General features: G+C 35.5%; 2 protein-coding genes across 4 annotated transcripts; both read left to right on the top strand.

Annotated features, from left to right (window-relative positions):
- Window positions 1–301: 301 nt before the first annotated feature.
- Window positions 302–3,933, top strand: LOC113328576. 2 transcript variants are annotated; one of them, XM_026575653.1, is made up of 5 exons: window positions 302–512; window positions 618–1,140; window positions 1,398–1,475; window positions 2,722–2,780; window positions 3,606–3,933. In XM_026575653.1, the coding sequence occupies exons 2-5, from the start codon at window positions 994–996 to the stop codon at window positions 3,658–3,660; spliced, it is 339 nt and encodes a 112-aa protein (XP_026431438.1). In that variant the 5' UTR covers window positions 302–512; window positions 618–993; the 3' UTR covers window positions 3,661–3,933. The 2 variants fall into 2 exon arrangements, 1 of the variants encoding a protein (XP_026431438.1); XR_003349460.1 differs by having other exon boundaries at window positions 302–1,140; window positions 1,398–2,091; window positions 3,606–3,632.
- A 3,756-nt stretch (window positions 3,934–7,689) lies between these two features.
- On the top strand, window positions 7,690–18,719 carry LOC113328569 (NAP1-related protein 1-like). 2 transcript variants are annotated; one of them, XM_026575648.1, is made up of 17 exons: window positions 7,690–7,827; window positions 7,902–8,075; window positions 8,158–8,211; window positions 8,297–8,347; window positions 8,428–8,535; window positions 8,625–8,695; window positions 9,589–9,646; window positions 9,794–9,850; window positions 10,934–11,023; window positions 11,124–11,291; window positions 11,374–11,424; window positions 11,586–11,657; window positions 11,811–11,924; window positions 11,998–12,044; window positions 12,715–12,769; window positions 17,909–17,965; window positions 18,403–18,719. In XM_026575648.1, exons 1-17 carry the CDS (start codon window positions 7,756–7,758, stop codon window positions 18,472–18,474), a joined length of 1,371 nt encoding a protein of 456 aa, XP_026431433.1. In that variant the 5' UTR covers window positions 7,690–7,755; the 3' UTR covers window positions 18,475–18,719. The 2 variants fall into 2 exon arrangements, with proteins under 2 accessions (XP_026431433.1, XP_026431434.1); XM_026575649.1 differs by lacking the exon at window positions 12,715–12,769.
- The last annotated feature ends 1,413 nt before the right edge of the window (window positions 18,720–20,132 follow it).

Genomic DNA, 20,132 nt, shown 5'->3' on the forward strand with positions numbered 1-20,132 from the left:
AACAACTTTAGGTCATTTAAAAAAAAACACAAAGAATAATGGGAGATTTTAAAAAATGCCCACGCGGGGAAAGTCAATTAAGAAAATAACGACGTTTTTTTCAATATTAATTTAAGGGCCACGCCGTTATGAAATATGTCGAATTCCGTCAGGACACACCTAAACTGGTCCATTTCGTTTGAACCGGGTCAAAATCTTGCCAGCAAGGATGAAAAAAATGACGAAATTACTTTGTTACCCACTGCCCATATATAATACAACTCATGTAACCCTTAAAAAAACATCACTGCGTCCCCCCTTCTTCTCCTCTTAACTCTCTCTGCTGACTTCATCTGGTAGGGGTGATGGTGGTGGTAACGGATATTGGGTGGTGGTGATTGTGAAGAGGATGAAGATTGAGATTTAGATATGCTAATGGATTGTGATTGAGGAAGAAAAGATGAAGAATCAGATGGGAAAATCATTACGATGGTGTTCTAATTGTTGAGATTGAAGCTTTTTATCTTTGTTAGGTAACAATTTTGTTTTAATTGTTTTTTGTTAAGAAATTAAAATGGGGGTTTTAATTTGTGCACTTGTAACTAATGGCCTCTATTGTTTCATGGTGGGAGGATAAGATTGAGAGAGATTTATAGATGGTAAAAGAACATGAATGAAAACGGGGGTTTTGTTCTTGTTGTCTTGTTTGGGTCTGAATTTCGAAAACAAATCAATTAGGTGAAGAAATGTGTTGCTGCTATGGATTGGAGTCCAGGATTATTGACTGTTCGTAATGGCCGACGGTGGTGATTATTCTCGAGGCCAAGCAAAATTGGTGGAATTGGTTATTCTTATCAAGGGGATTTTCATGGGTATTGACAGTGGAATGTATTCAAGTCGTAATTGGAGGTTTTCCGGAGAGGTTTTTAGATAAGAAGAGAAGAAGAATGTTGCTATGATGATTGTTTTTAGAATGTTTGATGTATTTATATATTTCTGTTATTGCTGGAATTGATGCTTCTGGAGAGAAGGAGACGCCGAAGAGTTTATGAATCATTTCAGATCAATGGTGCAGGTTCCTCTCCATTGTCTATCACGTACATCAAGTGTTCGAGAAAAAGCTTGACCGACCAGTTATTAGCGATCAGCAAACAATACAAGGTAAGGTCGTAGGAACACCATGCAAGATACGTATATTGAAGAATGGTTTACTGATTTGTTTAATTCTTTAATTTGCTTACTGGATTATGTAATTATTCATATAAATAAAATATCGGTTGTGCATAAATCTTGTATGAACGTACTTGGAATTTTGATTAGGGGGAGTTTTGATTAATTTGATTGGATTGGACATGATGAGAAAAATGCCAATGATAAATTTTTTTCAATTTTTATATTTGACATTTTGATTTGGATAGGTTCATGAGTTTGGTTTGGGTATCATGGAATTGGGAAAGAGGATGAACGATCTACTGTTTAAGTCCCCCGCCAAACTGGTAAGTACGTAAGTCCCAGTCAATTCAATTCGGTACTGAGTTCCCGATTTAATTAGGTGTGAGTTAGACAAAAGGGTTAAACTGTCTTTCACCTAGGTTGAGTAATTGCCACGTTTGCACTAACATCCGTCAGGCGTTTTTTCAAAATGCATTTTCCCACATAGGTATTTTATTAAAAACCCCAAGAATAATTCCCATAATTTCATTATTTTAATGGTCGTATCTTCATGTTCCCCTGAAAATTAAATCATGTTTTCATCCATAACAAATTTAACATTCTTAGGAACATTTGAGCATTCTTGATAACATCTATCTTACAAAAACAAATGGTTTTTGGACCATTCGATGGTCCTTAATTGAGTTTTTTAGTTCATCAACGACTTCAATTGCTTAAAAATATAGAAAAATGAAATAGATAAATCGTGGTTAAGAATGCACCCTTTTTCTCCGCCCTCATCCAACGTCCTAAATCAAAATCTTCATGTGTTACCCAAAATTGGCAGATTTATTATCATCGGTTACATAGACAGAGTTAGTATAATATAATCATTCTATGTCAAAACGTTTCATTTCCTCTCGATAAAACCGATTATCTCACATCAATCCTCCCAACCAGGTAAGTTTATCTCTGTATTTGCTTCACTTTAAGAATTTTTGTATGTAGTATGTTAGTGATTTTTAACCTAACTTTGTTTATTCAAATTCCTGTTTTTTTTTCTTTCCTCAAGTTTCTTTATGTCCCTGCAAAAGAATATAGAGGGTTTCGTGAATATGTGTATTTTGGTGGTGAATCTAGAACTACTTCTCTGCTCATAGCTTTTTTACCATAGCTGTTAGAAAACTCTTTGCTTGGGTCAATGTGATTGATTATGAGTATGAATTGTTGATTTTAATTTCATCTGATATTTGTTTTTATTTACTTTATCTCAAATCGAGTTTAAGGTTGATATTTCAACAGGATGATTAGTTGATTGGTTTTCAACAATCCAAGGTAAATTAATCTGAAAGAGTCTTCTTAATTGTAACTTCACATTGTGTCTGAGTATTCTTAATTGTAACAATCCAATATGATTTTAGACTTAGTATTTTGTATTGCTATCATCGATATGTTTTTTCTGCTCATTACGTGAGAGGAATCCCTTCATTAGTACATTCTGAATCAAACCCTTTCATTAGTTCATTTTGAATCGAAAAACATCTTATCACATTGATAGATTGTTTTTTTCTTTTTCTTCCGCACTTTCAGTTATGGAATGCATTAAAACTGGAGATGGTTAAACATGGAAAAGTGCGTAGATTCATGAGGTAATTAATAACTCTGTATTGGTTTTTCGAAACGATCCAGGCACTCTTGCCTCCTCTTTTTATTTTTAATAAATCTTCGATGACTAAGGGTAAGTTTCTCTCTCTCATCTTTGATTCATTTTTCTTAATCTCTAATCTTACATAGATTTCTTAGAATTTTAGTTTAGTCTTAAGTTTTAGTGGAGTAAAAACCATCGGGTTAAAAGTGCGGGGTTAGGTATTGGTCCAGCAAGCAAAATTAGAAGGATTGCTTAGTTCTCATAAAAAGACCTGATACAGCTGTAATTCGGTAAGCAGCATTATGATAACCATTTTAGAGAATGATAATGTGGAGTCCTTGAAGGTTCCTAGATTGAGTCGCAGAGACACATACTTTTTCCATATTTGAGGTTTAATTTTCATTAGATTATGTTTGTCAGAGTATAACATAGTGACGTCAGCGATTCATAAGAGGTGACGTCAGTGATTTATAAGATTTTTCAACAATCTAGCTGGTCAGTTACATATGAAATGGTCAACGATATACATTAGCTTATTTCTGTACGCAGGTACCTACTTTAACTATTGCGGATGTTATTTATAAATGGCTAAAATGACGTCAGCGATTCATGTTATTTATTTCAAATCACTCGACACACTTCAATAAATTTTGGCAGTTTGAGTAAATTACCAGTAAAAATCATTTAGTTGCAAGCCCTTCAGCGAATCTATAACGAGGATCGAGCTTGCAATTGGTTATTGCTTCTACTGAGTTAAAACTTGAAAGCTCTACCCTGCCCACCAACATGGAAACCGATGAATTTCTCATCGTCTTTCTTTTTGCAGCTCTTGGACGACCAGTGGAATAAAAGCTGGGGAGATATATGTATTTTTCTACTGATCAATCGTTGTCATCAAATCTGACTTGAAAATAATTTTTTATTCCACATCGTATGCCGGTTATTGTGTTTCTGTAACTGGGGTGTTATGTTTCTATGGGTGTCATCGTCGTGACGCCTTTCCAACGGATTTGTCATTTGTTTCTATTTCTTCCTAATATTTTTTCTAGCTGCTAGCCCATTCTTGAAGCTACTTTAGGAGGCTTGTATATCTGTGGACGTCTTCTTTCCTAAACTCCAAGGTGGTTTTTTAGCAATATAGGCGAGCGTGATAGGCTTCCTTCCCTAGAGGTATATGCTTTATGCGGCTGAATGTTATATCTCATTTCCCTCCTCGATTACGATTGTGCATTAATTCTAATTTGGAGTGGAAATATAAAATAATGACATGGTAAGGATTTTTACTAAGGTACATAGTTATTATCTTCCGTGTAATGTTACAATTAAGAATACAATAAAATCTTTTTATTCCTAATGTTGTTTTTAAAATGGCCCTTAACAATAAAATTTAAGAACTCAATATTATTAAGATGGCCACTCTTTTATGTTTCAATTATTCTAAACTTGACAGTGTTATCCATTATGACCTGCATTTCAGCGAGGGTTGTCAGTTAGTCAAACCTTAAATTGATTGCTAAACTTATTTCTTAGTAAATAAAATATTGATCGGCAAAAAATTTGTAAACCGACAAGTTTCAAGCCTTTGGTATCATCAACCCTAATTTAGTTGATGATACCTAAATATTAACATTGGCTTTATCCACTTCAATATTCTTAGAATGGTTTTGGAACTTTTGATTCCTAATTTAGTTGACAATGTTGTAACCACTAGCACATAATACCAAATATTAATGATTCCTCTACACCAGCCCCCATGGTATCTAAAATTCGCTATATCTATTTTCTACAACCGATATTCCGTGCCTTTATGCCATCCCTAACGTTATGATTCTCGGGAAATTAAAGAGTGGTTGCACAAGGAGTTTAATGTTATCGAACCTTATTAGCATCAAAAAACTAAAATTTATCGAACCCAATATCGTGTGTCTCATTGCACACTGATTATACAGTTTGGAATTTATCTAATTCTTGACTTCTATTTGTTCATTTTTTCTTTCTTACCTGGACAACCACTAACATTTCTGCAGTGTTCATCTATATCTATCCATATTTTCTCACTCCTCTTATCATTTTTTGTTGTTCGTGTGACTTAATTTTTATTTTTCAAGCGTCATTGCATCTTTAAAATTGGATAATACAAAATCCCATGTTGTTTCAATAATATGTGTGAACGATTCATCCATCCCGCAATGAAAGTCCTAATGGTATGTATAGTTGAAAGGATTGAAACAAAAAGTGATTAAGATAGAAGACCGTATATATAAATCAATAACACCAGAAATAAGAATAAAAAGATAAACAGGTTGCCACTTTTTGTAGGAAAGGTGTAATGCTAAGTACTTCCTCTGTGCCTGGAAAGAATTTAACGTATTTTTAGCCTAAAATTAAAAGTTGATAGTACTTCTTGCCCAAAAACTGAGTTGGTATTATTTAGAGACTATTGCTGGAGGACTATATAAGTAGCAAAACAAATGAAGGGATCATGGGTGTGTAAAATAGTGAGATTATTTCAATGTGCATTATACGATGCATATAGATATTTTTGTTTTCTTTTTAAGATTTTGATTAAAATATGTTTTTCGTGTAGTTACTAAAAAAATGACCAATCTAAATAAGTCAACAAGCTAACAATCGACAATAGTGAAAACAAATCATTGTCCGGGACATTACGGTAGTTTTTAGAGACAAACGGATGATCCAACCATCAGGTCTCATCCTAGCCATTTACATCTAACTAATGTAAGACTTGTAACCTTCTTCTATTATGGCTATATACATTGATAACCCTCATAATTAGCTCAACACTAATTAAAATAAATAAAAATAATTTCCCACCAAAAAAATAAAGTTGACAATTAAATATTAAAAGAAATCATACTTTACACTCATATTATATATAAAAAAATAAAAAAATTCCTTGCACCATGTCTTTAAGAAAATGAAATTAGCCAAACCGTCATCAACCTGCAAAACCCAAAGAGCACTAAACATTGGCGGTTACAACGTGTAAATCCCAAACAACAACAAGATTTAGATCTTTTTTTAAATACAATGAATGATTTTCATTATACTCATTGTAAATGGAATAATCGAAAAATGAAATACATATCCATAAAATGACTCTCCGAAAATTTACTCTTAAATTATAGGCCTTATTTTAATTTTATCGCTTGAATAAGTCATCTTTTGTCAACCTGCAAAACACAAGTAACATTATAGCATTTGAGGTTGCAATGCGTAAAACCCAAAGAACAAACAACTTTAGGTCCTTTTTTAAAAAAATACAAAAAATATTCCCATAATTTTCATTATCTTAATGGTTGTATCTTCATGTTCCCCTGAAAAATGAACCATGTTTTGATCCATAAAAAAATTAGCATTTTTAGGAACATTTAAGCATTCTCGATGCAGATCATGACTATCTTTTCGTCCATATAAACATGATTGACAATTGGCTTGAGTTTTTACGGGGACATCAGATCTTAATCATTCACTGATGCCATGAATAGTTTAATCAAATTCTGCTTCCTCTTTAAATTGAGACTCTTTGCTGTGAAAAGTGAGATATGAATGACTCGAGCAGCGGTTTTGCCTTAGAAATGCAAGCACAAAAAGTAGCGTTCTTAACCATGTTAATCTTAAATTTTAATAAGCACGAGAGTAAAAATCTTGATCGGTTATCTTTTTGCTAAGGTACAATTATCAAGCTCACCCATATCACCTTTGCTTTATATTTTGTGTCCTCCCAGTGGTTTGTTTCGACACCAAGAAACATTACAAAAAGCGCCATCATAATTGTAGAGAAAATTGAGGACATGTAATGTGCCATTAAGGTATACAACTCACTTTTTTGTTATTTCAATTAAACCAAAAAGACCGGAATGGAATCACCAGAGGATATGGATAATGAACAGTGGCCGATAGTCCTTGCGATATAAGAATAATTTATAAGAGGATGTAATTACATTTATTTCTCATCAGATGAAGATTCCGCACAATGATCTCATCAAAACCAGCAATCTTTGGGGATCAAAATTTTTTCTATTTAAGGAAAAAATAAGACAATTTACCTTGATTTTTATCAAAACAATTATTTTAATTAGTTGGAAGCGTAACCAAATTTATAATAATTTGGATGAAAATATCTAAGATACTCATAGCTACAAAATCTCACGGGTCAAATTATGTCTTATGATAATGTGTAGCTAGGCCTGTCAATATTTGTCCGATATCCGGTATCCGTTTCCGAGTATTCGAGATCCTATAGGATTTTATCCGTTTTATCGGATATCGGATACCGGATTAAATATTTTATCGGATATTTCTTCCTTAACATAACGGAAACGGATTAGACCCCATCCAAAATGTTAATATCCGATATCGGATAGTATAGGAACTTATTTGTAATTTATCCGAGTCTAGTATCGGATATTGTCGGATAAATATCAGATATTGTCGGATAAATATCCGATAAGCGTCATTTATGAAAATGTTTTACAAGGGTTTTTAAGCTTTTTTGTTATAACCGGATATTATCGGATATTTATCGGATATCCGACAGCTTAGCCTATCGGAATCGATATCTGATTTTGATATCCTATAAGATATTATCGGATATCCGGTAGTGCTTAACCTGTCTGATATCGGATTTATAAATATCCGATGAATATTCTTCCACTGACAGGCCTTTTGTAGCAGTAATTATTAGAATCATTACGATCGAAAATTATCCCTAGTATATGATAAAGAAGAAGGAGGATGTATCTGATGATATCTAATTTGATGATTCCAAATGTTTAGCCGTTGGATTGTTTCTATGAGTTTTTTGATATTTTTGCGGGCCCACCCATCGTCCTACGTGCCTAAATATCAAAATGGATAGAAAAGAGTCTCTTTTCCAATTCAATTCTGCAGTAAGTTAGGGTTCATGTTTTCCCCAATTCCGTAGTGAAATTCAGACAAATTGAGAAGTAATCATGATGTCGATAGAGGATATCCTCGATATCTGCATAGAGAAGGGGAGAGAAGTTGAAGATAAGATTAAAAAGGTAATCAAATCCATCTTACAACAAATTTAATCGATTGGTAATAATGATTAAATGAGGTTGATAATGAATTGTAGATCTCTGACGATGCACGCCTTGAGAAGTTGAAATTGGATGAGGAGTATAAGAAGAAAGCAAGGGAGGGTGAGGAGATGTTTGCAGTGAAACGAAAGTATAATGACATACGGAAGCCTCTCTACGAGGAAAGAAAAGAGCTTATCAAATCGATTCCTGATTTCTGGCCGACTGCTGTTCGTAATCTATTTCTTGTCTCAGTATTGGAATTCCTTTCTCTCTTTGACAAATTTAATTATGTATTATTACTGTTTACAGATTCTTAATTATTCGGGTCTCCGGAGATTCTTGAGCAAACATGACAAAGAAGAGGTGTGTGTCAACTGTTTGTCTCCTTTATGGATTTAAGATCTGATTTGAGATCACATATTCCCCTTGTTCTCTTTATTGGATGCAGATCATCATGTTTCTAAACTCTGTGATTGTTGAAGATGGCGCAATTACCTTTGTAAGTTTCTCCACCCTACTCTTGACTACAAGATGCTTGATGTTATGTTTTTAATCAAATTCAGGTAAATATGGCTACAGTTCTTTGATGAGAAAAATCCACATTTCAAAAATACACACCTCACGGCGGTATACTCACGCACTGACAAAGGAATAGTTCAGAAAGAAGGGACTAAAATCTTGTGGAAGGTAAGGAAATACTTACCAGGCTTCTTCATTACATCTGCTGTATCTTTCACTGTGTTATAAATGTAATAGTTATCAATTATTTTGTCAAGGACACTACAACTGGATCAGAAAATGAGATTCCGGGAAGATATCACTCGCTCACAGATGTCCAAAAGAAAAGGTTTGTTTTCATATTGTAACTTTATGCTAAATGCAGAAGGTGACTTCCCGAGTTTCATTGTCTTGATTGATACAAACTACAAAGCCTTCAATAAAATAAAATTTCTAGTAGCGATGGAATCCTTCTTAGTGGATTAAGCTTTCCTGATATATCTTCTGTTTATTTTTGGTAAGGTTACATCGACTACTTTTGCCTAGATGAATCACTGACTTTTTTACCATCCGAATCATGCGAAGCAGAGCCAGCTTCATCCTCAAAATCACACAAGCTAGTCAAGGTTGAAGAGTTACATAGCTGCTCAAAGTTTTTCGATATCTTAAGTCATGAAGAGTTACATAGTGGGGCGAAGTTTTTCAAAGGCATAGTTTAAACTTGTCAGATTCGCTAAATCTGCTACATTCTCCATCTCATACATAATTTGCAATACCAAACTTGTAGTTTCTGCTTTAGCAAATATATGAGTATGCGTTATCTGAGATAGTGTAATATGGTTTGGTTGTGGATATTTGGCGGGTTGATCATGTTTGCTGCATTCATGCAATTGATTACTTTCCTCTCAAAGCTTATTCGGTGTTTATAAAATATGGCTGTTAATTTTGCTTCATATTCATGTCTGGTACAAGGTCTTAACTTTCAAATAATTTTCTAATTACAGTTTGGTCGAAATTTGTGTTTCAACTGTTTGGATCATTTACTATGTAGACTGTAGCTCACTTGACACTTTAAAAACTTAGATAGCGCTGATGTGCTTGAGATAGTACATATGCGGATAGCATTCAATTGTAATTTTTATTTAGTGTGCATTCTCTAGTTATCTTTGCCTTCTCTATGCTCAGAAATATTATTATGCCGAGCATGCGGATATTCACCCTCTGTATTTCTTCTGAATACAGCTTCTTTACATTGTTCTTTGAGCTTAAACGCAAAACTCCACGAAAGCCTTTTGATGTGGTAATATGTCTTCATTTATCTCAAGTTTTGAGCCACTTAAGCTGCAATCTCGAACCATAGCTGTAAATCAACGGACAAGCGACTCTGCAGTTCTGTTTCCTTCCGAACACATAATATGTTAATGTTAACTTCCTTCTACATCTCCAGCTGCTTAAGAAAATCGAAGAGCGTCTATGGCCAACTGCACTTAGCTACTTCTTAAATGTAAGTTACTTGTCAATTTTCTTGTCATTGGTTGCTGAGATATTGTCAGTCGTATGTTATAGTGCATCAAACTGTCCTTCTAGTCATTTTTTTTGTAAACTCGGAGTCAAAATAATGATGGATGTGTGGGTTTTAGGTTTTTAAGTACATAAAACGGGATAGGATAAATTAGACTTGTTATATTTTTGGACATCCCTTAGCAGACTACACAGGATGGAAATAAAATTTAGCCTTCCTTTTTAATGTACTTTGCACTTTTTGCGTCGAAAAAGATGAAAAATTAGCAGGCTTCCGCAAATCAGAAAATTCTTTCCCCTAGCTCGATAACATGGATTAGGATCTGCCTTATCAAGTACCTTATCAAACCCGGCCAAATTCTTTCTCTGTATTGGGTGAAGAACCCTTCTTCTTCTGCCTTAGAAACTCTTATAATTAATAACACTCCACCCCCTGCCCTGAAATTTGAGTTATTTGTCACTTTTCTTGTCATTAGTTGCTGCAATGTTGTCAGTTGTACGTTATGAGGCATAATACTATCCTTCTAGTCATCTTTTAATAAAGTTGTCCCAAAATAATGATGGATGAATGAGTTTTAGGTTTTTAAGTACATAAAATGGGAAAGGATAAATCAGATATGTTATATTTTTAGACATCCCTTAGCAGACTACTAGGACGGGATAAATTAAGTAGTCCAGTTAGTTTCAGCAGCCCCCAATTTTAATACACTTTGCCCTTTTTGTGTCAAAGAAAATACAAAATTGGCATTTCCCTAGATCAGCATTTTTCTTTTTATGCCTGGGCTTGATAACATGGATTTGAATTTGCCTTACCAAGTACCTTATTAAACCCACCAAATTCTCTCGCTGTATAATAACAGCAGTCTTTCTATATTGGGGGGAAAAACCCTTCTTCTTCTGCCTTAAAAACTCTTGTTATTAATAATACTTAGCTACCCTGCCCTGAAACTGTGCTGGTGTGCCCTGTTAAGCTTTCGTATTTTTTCTTTTTTTGAAACAAGATCCATTATATTATCTGAGAATTACAAAAAAATTGTGAAAGTCTCCTTTTTTCTTCCCAAAACAGTGGGAGATTACTGCACTGGAAGCAGAGAAAGGAATCAAGCATAAGATTGCTTTGGACGAACTGAAGATTATACACCGCAAGCTTGAAAGGGTTAGATGCACATGTTATCCCGTTAACATTCTGTTTACTGTTTCTTTCCATGTCGTAGCCTTACAGTTAGGGTGTCTGTCCATTTGTGAATGTCTTATAGATTAATGACGAAGAATACCGTGAAAGCGAAGCAGTGGAGCAAGAATTTGGGAAAAAGGCAAGGGAACTGCAAGTGCCTATTGAGCAGAAATGTAACAAAGACCAGAGACCTCTTTATCAGGAAAGAAATGAGATTGTCGAAAAGTTTCCAAACTTCTGGTTACTTGCGGTTAGTTATCTAACCATCCTCTTTTCCTGTTGAAGAACACTTTCGCCTTAATACAAATTTATTTTATTTATTTTTTGTGCAGTTTTTGAGTCATTATGCACTTGGCGATCTTTTCAGTGAGGAAGACCAAAAGGTTGGATTCTTTTTTTTTTTTTAGTTTTTAGATTTTACTGTATGAAATGGATTTGTTTAATGCTCGTATGAGGAATTGTTTTTTCCTTTAATATTAGTGTGATTTCTCCCGCTTGTGTTCGGTTTTTCATATCCTAGACTACCACTCTTTATTTGATGCAGATATTCAGGTTTGTAAAGTCTATGTATGTCGAAGATGAGGAAGATGTAGTATCTGGGTACAAGATTACATTTGTGAGTTTCATTTTTATCCCTCCTATCCAACATGTGTTACTCTCTTTTCATCTGTTAATTTGGTTATCGTTTAGAGTTTTATAATGTTGGTATCCACTGTTTGGTTTGTGCTTCTTCTTAAGTTTCTAATAAACATGTTTTTCTTGATTTCAGAACTTCAATAGAAACCCATACTTCACAAACACAAGTCTTACAAAGAAAATCTCATTTTTTGAAGATGGAGTTGCTAACTTAAGTGCAGTTGATATCAAATGGGAGGTTAAAATGGTAAACAAATCTGATCTATTACTTCTTGACATTTATTAGTAGAATTTCTCACATCATCTTTTTGGGTTAGCAGGACATTGCAACTGAATATCAACATGACACTTCTGTTACCAATATAAGGTTAGAGGTCTTATCATGCCTGCTTATTGGTAATCAAAACATATATTGTCCACGATATTTTACAATCCGTTTTTTTTTGTGCTAAATGATTGGGCATATGCGTGCTTTATTGAATATTCTACTTCTAGTGCAATTTTTTATGCTAGTTAACATATTTCTTTAGTAGATGACTTGCACGTTAGTTTGTAGTTTCTGTAGTTTCTCGTGCATATCAATGCATATATTATTTGAGGTAGTTGATAGTAAATGGTCCTGTAAGCTTTTTCTCGAATGTAGGATCGGGAAAGGTTAACCTACTGATTCTGCTCGAACCTGTATTAGATGTGTGATAGGTTACATTTATTATGCCTACCAATGTTTTCTTAATGAATTTTAATTCCCGTGTATGTATAGTTTATACCCCATGACTGAATATGTTTTCTTACGTACTCCATGGGTCATAATTGTATGTTCATGGGGATGTGTGGTTTCAAATGTTTGGAATCATGATTTCGTTGTTCTGCTAACAAACTGTCTTAATGATGGATGTACATACGATGATCAAATATTAGCTCTAGGTAGAACTTTATCATATATTTGTCCATTGGCTATCGCCAGTTAGTTAACACTTATTATTTGATTCATTACTGCACGTAAGTTATACTTAACCTGTATTTCTTTGCGAATACAGCTTCTTTACCTGGTTTTTTGCTCCTCGAGTTCTTAAACCAGCGTACCATGATGAGGTAACTGTTAAAAATAAAAATTAATTTGTGATCATTATTCTAGAATAATCTTGAAGTTCCCTATACTAGGTAAAGCCCAATACATTCTAGAGTTTTTGGGCCTCTAGAGTCTTCTTTTTAGTCACATGTAATCTAGAGAATTCTTTCTCTAGAATTCTCTTAAGGAATAGTAGATCATAGTCTCTAGAATTTTCATTTCTAAAGTTTTCTTCACTAGGCCTATAAATAGGCACTCCATGGTTTCATTTTGATCATCAAAAAACTCAAGTGAGTAACCAAGTAGTAGAGTGAGAGCTAGAGTTAGAGTAAGAGCCAAAGTGCCTCCTTGTAAACAACTAGTGGAAGCCAAAGTTGCTACACAAACCTCTTGTAACATTTTCATTTTCATATTAATCAAAGCCTCACTTTCCAATTAACCAACCTCTCTTTCAAAATCATTTCTATAAACCCATCACATTTCCGCATTGCGCCAACAAATTTGGTATCAGAGCAAACCTAACCCAGTAATCCTAAAACTCTACTCATGGCAATTAACCAAAATATTCAAGGTTTCAACTATGCCCAAAGTCTAATTCCAATTTTTGATGGTGAGAGTTACGATTATTGGAGTCTACAAATGAAGACACTATTCATTTCACAAGACCTATGGGATTTTATAGAAGAAGGTTATAAAGTACCAGAGTCGGTAGAAACTCTGTCGTCATGGACGGACGCAGAGAAAAAAGAGTACAAGGAAAATAAGAAGAAAGATGCTAAAGCATTACTGTTTCTACAACAGGGCGTAAGCAAAGCTATTTTTCCTCGAATTTCGGTGGCAAAAACTTCACAGGAGGCCTGGAATATTCTCAAAGTAGCATTCCAAGGATCAGAAAAGGTAATCTCCATTAAACTACAAAATTTATGGCGAGATTTTGATAATTTACTTATGAAAGAAAATGAAACTATCCAGAACTTCTTCTCAAGAGTTACTGGCATAGTAAATCAAATCAGTAGTTATGGAGATACCATTGAAAATAAAAGAGTGGTAGAAAAGATATTAAGAAGCTTACCATTCAAATTTGATCATATCGTCGCTGCCATTGAAGAATCAAAAAATTTATCGACTCTCTCGGTACATGAATTAATGGGTTCACTCGAGGCGCACGAGAAAAGAATAAATAGGTTCGCGGAGCAACCATTGGAGCAGGCATTTCAATCAAAAATAAATTTCAGTGAGAAGAAAAAACAGAAGCCAAAAAAGAAAGCTCTAGAGGGGGATCATCATCCAACTCGCAGTATGAGAAAGGGTCGACGTCAAATCAAGGACCCAGAAATTTCTACCCGGACGTGGAAAAGGAAAAGGAGGTTATAGAAACAACAATCAAAGGTACGGAAAAAATAACTCCTCAAATCTCCGATGCAATGTTTGCAAAAATTTTGGACATGCAACTGAAGATTGCAAGTATAAGTGCACCAAGTGTGATAAATTAAATCACATGGAGAAAGATTGTTGGCTTAATGAAGCAAACTATTCCGAGAAAAACAATTCTCAGAATCAAGTATTCTATTCCTGCCTCACCTCGCAACAAGAATCGCAAGGTATATGGTACGTCGACAGCGGATGCAGCAGCCATATGACAGGAAACAAAGAATATTTCGTAAAATTGGAGGAACAAGAGATTCCGCCAGTCAAACTTGGAGATGGAAAGTTCCAGAATGTTGAAGGAAGAGGAGTCATATCCGTACGTACAAGGTCAGGTAAAACTCGATACATATCTGATGTTCTTTATGTTCCTGGCCTAGCTCAAAATTTATTAAGTGTTGGACAACTTATAAGAAAAGGGTACTCACTACATTTCGAAGACGGAGAATGCACAATTTACGATAAAATTAATAATCAATTGGTGGCAAAAGTAAAAATGTCAGGAAATTTTGTCTTTCCCCTATCTATGCCATCAATTGAAAATTGTGCAATGAGTACCAACCATATTGACGAAGGAAAGCTATGGCATTTGAGATACGGGCATCTCAACTACAGATCCTTAAAGGTTCTAAAATCAAAAGGCATGGTAATTGGTCTTCCCAATATCGACGGTGGAGATAAAGTATGTGAAGGTTGTATTCTAGGGAAGTTTCATAGACTTCCATTTACGAAGACATCGTGGAGAGCAAGAAGGCCCCTCGATTTGGTGCACGCTGATATATGCGGTCCGACAAGAACAACTTCACTCAACAACAGAAGATATTTTCTCTTATTCGTGGACGATTATACCAGGATGATGTGGGTGTACATTCTTGAGCAAAAGTCCGAGGCATTCACTAAATTCCTAGAATTCAAGGCGCTGGCAGAGAAGCAAAGTGGCCATCAATTGAAAGTTTTCCGTACAGACCGTGGTGGAGAATTTACTTCAAAAGAGTTTATCAACTACTGCAAAGAAAATGGAATTAAAAAGGAGCTCACCGTCCGATACACTCCACAACAAAACGGCGTTGCGGAAAGGAAAAATCGTACGATCGTGGAAATGGCTCGCAGTATGCTAAAAGCAAGGAAGCTACCCAACACCTACTGGGCGGAAGCAGTCAACACAGCAGTGTACATCCTTAATCGCTCGCCAACAAAAGAGGTTCACAATAAAACTCCATACGAGGGATGGCATAAGAAAAAGCCTGAGGTAACTTCTTTCAGAATTTTTGGTTGTGTAGCATACTCACATATTCCATCCCAACATAGAGAAAAGTTCGATGAAAAAGGAGAAAAGCTTATATTCATCGGATATAGCGAGGAGTCTAAAGCCTATAGACTTCTAAATCCAGATACAAAGGAACTGGTAATATCAAGAGATGTTATCTTTGATGAATTCAAAGCTTGGGATTGGAATGATGAACCAGATAACCACGAGTCTCCACTACTCATCGAAGAAGAGCCATATCTGTCACACCAAGAAGAAAACACTCCACCAGCAAGCCCGAGATCTCCTAGTCCAACACAACAAAGTCCAAGCTCATCTGACTCAAGTGCCCCACCTAGAAAGGTGCGTTCCCTAAGAGATATTTATAATGTATCTAATTGTGCTTTTATAGCACTAGAACCTCAAAAATATGAGGAAGCGGCAAAAGAAGAAAAATGGAGAAACGCCATGGACGAAGAAATGCGAGTAATTGAGAAAAATAAGACATGGGAGCTCGTCAATCAGCCAGTTGATAAAGAAATAATTGGTCTGAAATGGGTCTACAAGACAAAATATAATGAAGATGGGTCAATTCAAAAGCACAAAGCAAGGCTAGTTGCAAAAGGATATTCCCAGCAACCAGGAATTGACTACAACGAGACATTCGCCCCAGTCGCTCGCATGGAAACAATTCGGATGGTGTTAGCTTTGGCAGCTCAACTCAAAATGAAAGTCTACCAATTAGACGTAAAGTCGGCGTTCCTAAACGGAGAACTAGAAGAAGAGGTGTACGTTGAACAACCTCAAGGATATATCCAAAAAGGAAAAGAAAAAATGGTATATCGTCTCCGCAAAGCACTATACGGTCTTAAGCAAGCACCGCGTGCATGGAACATCAAAATCGACAAGTATTTCCGAGATAATGGATTTGAGAAAAGTCCAAGTGAGCCATCACTCTACATCAGAAAACAAGGTACGGACTTCCTAATTGTCTGTCTCTATGTTGATGATTTAATTTATGCCGGTACAAAACAAGAGATGACAGAAAAATTTAAGAAGGAGATGATGAAAGAATATGAGATGACAGACTTAGGACTTATGCGATATTTTCTTGGGATTCAAGTAAAACAATCTCCAGAAGAAATATTCATTTCTCAAGAAAAATATGCGGAAGACTTACTGAAAAGGTTCAACATGATGGATTGCAAACCAATTGCAACTCCAATGGGTACCAATGAGAAATTGGTAAAAAAATGATGGAGCGACAAAAGTTGATCCAACCTTATTCAGAAGTCTAGTCGGCTCACTGATCTACTTAACAAATACAAGGCCAGACATCGTCAATGCAACCAGTATTGTTTCTCGGTTTATGAGCGAGCCAAGCAAGTTACACTATGCAGCCGTAAAGAGAATTCTTCGGTATATCAAGGGAACGAAGGATTTTGGCATCAAGTATACAAAAGAAAAAGATAATGATTTAATTGGCTTCACAGATAGCGATTGGGCAGGTTCTATTGAAGACCGAAAGAGCACATCAGGCTATGTTTTCTGTATGGGAACAAAAGTTATCTCTTGGAGTTCTAAAAAGCAAAGCACGGTGGCATTATCGTCAGCCGAAGCAGAGTACATAGCATCAACAAGTGCAGCATGTGAAGCAGTGTGGCTAAGAAGAATAATGACCGACCTACAACAAAGGCAAATGCAGCCGGCGATTATCTACTGTGACAATATGTCTACAATTGCAATGATAAAAAATCCAGTCTTCCACGGAAGGACGAAGCACATAGAGCTACGACACCACTTCATCAGAGAGCTTGTAGAAGACAAGGAAATCGAGCTCCAATTCTGTCCAACACAAGAACAAAATGCAGACATTTTCACGAAAGCAGTCACGGTGGATAAGTTCAATCATTTCAGAGAAAAGCTCAACATCACAAATTAAGAGGGAGTGTTAAAAATAAAAATTAATTTGTGATCATTATTCAAGAATAATCTTGAAGTTCCCTAGACTAGGTAAAGCCCAATACATTCTAGAGTTTTTGGGCCTCTAGAGTCTTCTTTTTAGTCACATGTAATCTAGAGAATTCTTTCTCTAGAATTCTCTCAAGGCATAGTAGATCATAGTCTCTAGAATTTTCATTTCTAGAGTTTTCTTCACTAGGCCTATAAATAGGCACTCCATGGTTTCATTTTGATCATCAAAAAACTCAAGTGAGTAACCAAGTAGTAGAGTGAGAGCTAGAGTTAGAGTAAGAGCCAAAGTGCCTCCTTGTAAACAACTAGTGGAAGCCAAAGTTGCTACACAAACCTCTTGTAACATTTTCATTTTCATATTAATCAAACCTCTCTTTCAAAATCATTTCTATAAACCCATCACATTTCCGCATTGCGCCAACAGTAACTTGGTTTGGGGACTATTATATTTTGTTTTTATATATGGTGGAAAATTGTAAGATGTCCCTTTCATTAAGATTATGTATGTATACCGCAGGTGTGTGGGCTAATTAAAGATGAATTGTGGCCGAATGCTGTTAAGTATTTCAGCAATGTGAGTTATTTTTCCCTTCTTCTGTTATTTTTAGTTGAAAATTTCATCTTCTTTTACTTTGAATTTTAAAAGCAAGCCATACTTACAATAATCTGCGCCAATTAATATTGTAGGTTATACTGTAGTCCGCCTAGATATCGTTTGGTATTTTGGATGGTCTTACTTGACACTAAGTAGGAAATTAAATTGTTTTGATCCCATTTTGGATGGCATAGTAAGTTTTTGGGTAATAGAATCTAATTAATCAGTAATGACATCGAAACCTCACATAATAATATCTTTCACCTTAATAGAATGAATTCATCTTAAGCTTATTGCTGCTAAATATGGGCGAAGGCTGTTTACGAATTTTATTGTTCTGGATTTCTAGTAACGCATGAAATGGTTGCAACATACAACTGACATTGGTTTCTTTATGTTCATGGTTACTGTATCAGGAAAATGGAAGTGACGAAGAGGATGAACGACCAAAAAGGCTTCGAGGAATGACACAGCCAGCCTCTATCTAATCTAGTTCGGGTCTTCACTTTTCGGTGTGCTGGTGTTGGCTTACTAATCTGTCGGATTCATCAACTTTTGCCATGAAGACATCAGAACTGCTTGTAATTATTAGACCACCTGCGCACTCATTTAACATAGCATGGAGTTCTCCTGCAGTATATAATTTCATAACTAAAATTTAACTTGCAAAAGTATGCCTTAAAAACTTTAGCGGCTATGTAACTCTTCAATCCGCATCTCGACTTAACCAATCTATATGCTATTATGCACCGACTCATTTAGGAAAAAGTAGTAGGTGTAGCTTTAATCTACTAAGGCCCTTCCTATGGGTGTCGCAAACAGTCATGTTTGCCATTTAAGCACCCACTATGGAGGGGGAAAACTGGCCTGGTTAGATGGCAAATTTACCTCTTAGCCAGGTCAAGTCAAGTCTCGACCTCTCGGTCCAGTTTGCGCTGTTAGGTGTTTGCTACACCGTTACCTGGTTTTATAAGACCGGTCGGTTTAGTTTGCACTGCTGAGTAGAATATGATCCAATAACCATAATTTCCCCCTGTAAATACCGGATTTCTCGACCATTTTAACTCGCTCTTTATCTTCTCTACTCTTCACATTTGTTTAATCTAAAAAAAAAAGAAACATCTAACTATTTCATTCACTAGTATTGTATAATTTCTTTAATATGTCTCAATCTAATACTCAATCTAAACAACAAAAGAAGAAGATTATGATCCAAAATTTACTGTAGCCGAAGATGAAAGCATTTGCAGAAACGATGTGTTTTTTACACAAGATAGTATCGATGGTGCTAGTCAACAATATACCATGTGGAATAACATATTTGCTAACTTTCGAAACGAAACTATGAACATCAACGAGCGTGATGCAAATGGATTGTCCGTTCGCTTTGTTACAATCAACGCCCAAATTGCCTTATATGTCGCTGCTCTAATGCAAGTTGCTCGTGGTCGAGAGAGCGGTCTTGTCGATGTTGATGTCGAACGAAAGTGCCGAACTGATTGGCACCATAAACATGGGATAAATTTTGTTTATGACAGTTGTTATCATATTTTGAAAGTGTTTCCTAAATATAATCCAGAAGTGTTAGCAAACATGCAGAATGTACCTGCAAGTTCACCATACACTTCTTCACCTTCAACGCCAGCTTCACAACCATCTCAATCATCTCATCCCCCCTTCAGAATCCATTTTGTTCACCAGAAACAACAATTCCAACTTGAAAGTCAATAATGCAATTAAGAGAAAATTATGAGGAAGAAATCATGCAAGAGCAGCAAAAAAAGCTGCCCAAGAAGGAGAAGCAAGTGAAGGAGGTAGTAGTACTATGAAAACTTTGATACCGCATCAGAAGGTCGTCGAAAAACTAAGAGTTGTAGATCGCAAGTTCTTGACTAAGGAGATGAAAAAACATCGACTAACTCAAGAAAAATTTATTTCATACTATGACAAGAATAAGATTCTAAATGCAGACACCGAAAAAATGAATGCCAGACAATTGATGGTACGGGAGATAGAGAGGACAGGTTAACCGAGGAATTGGAAGAAAAAAGAAACAAAAAGAAACATGGAAAAACAATTTGGGGTTCAAGTTGAAGATGACGATGATGAAGACGACGATGAAGTAGTTCCACTTAATTAATTATTG

Source organism: Papaver somniferum, unplaced genomic scaffold (genome assembly GCF_003573695.1).
Source record: "Papaver somniferum cultivar HN1 unplaced genomic scaffold, ASM357369v1 unplaced-scaffold_11, whole genome shotgun sequence".
Lineage (NCBI taxonomy): Eukaryota > Viridiplantae > Streptophyta > Magnoliopsida > Ranunculales > Papaveraceae > Papaver > Papaver somniferum.

Coding starts and splice junctions, on each gene's coding strand:
- LOC113328576 (XM_026575653.1), top strand. CDS start 994: ATGCTTCTGGAGAGAAGGAGACGCCGAAGAGTTTATGAATCATTTCAG. Junction 1,476..2,721: donor TTAAGTCCCCCGCCAAACTG/GTAAGTACGTAA, acceptor CCGCACTTTCAG/TTATGGAATGCATTAAAACT. Junction 2,781..3,605: donor AAAGTGCGTAGATTCATGAG/GTAATTAATAAC, acceptor TTCTTTTTGCAG/CTCTTGGACGACCAGTGGAA.
- LOC113328569 (XM_026575648.1), top strand. CDS start 7,756: ATGATGTCGATAGAGGATATCCTCGATATCTGCATAGAGAAGGGGAGA. Junction 9,851..10,933: donor CACTTAGCTACTTCTTAAAT/GTAAGTTACTTG, acceptor TTCCCAAAACAG/TGGGAGATTACTGCACTGGA. Junction 12,770..17,908: donor AACCAGCGTACCATGATGAG/GTAACTGTTAAA, acceptor TGTATACCGCAG/GTGTGTGGGCTAATTAAAGA.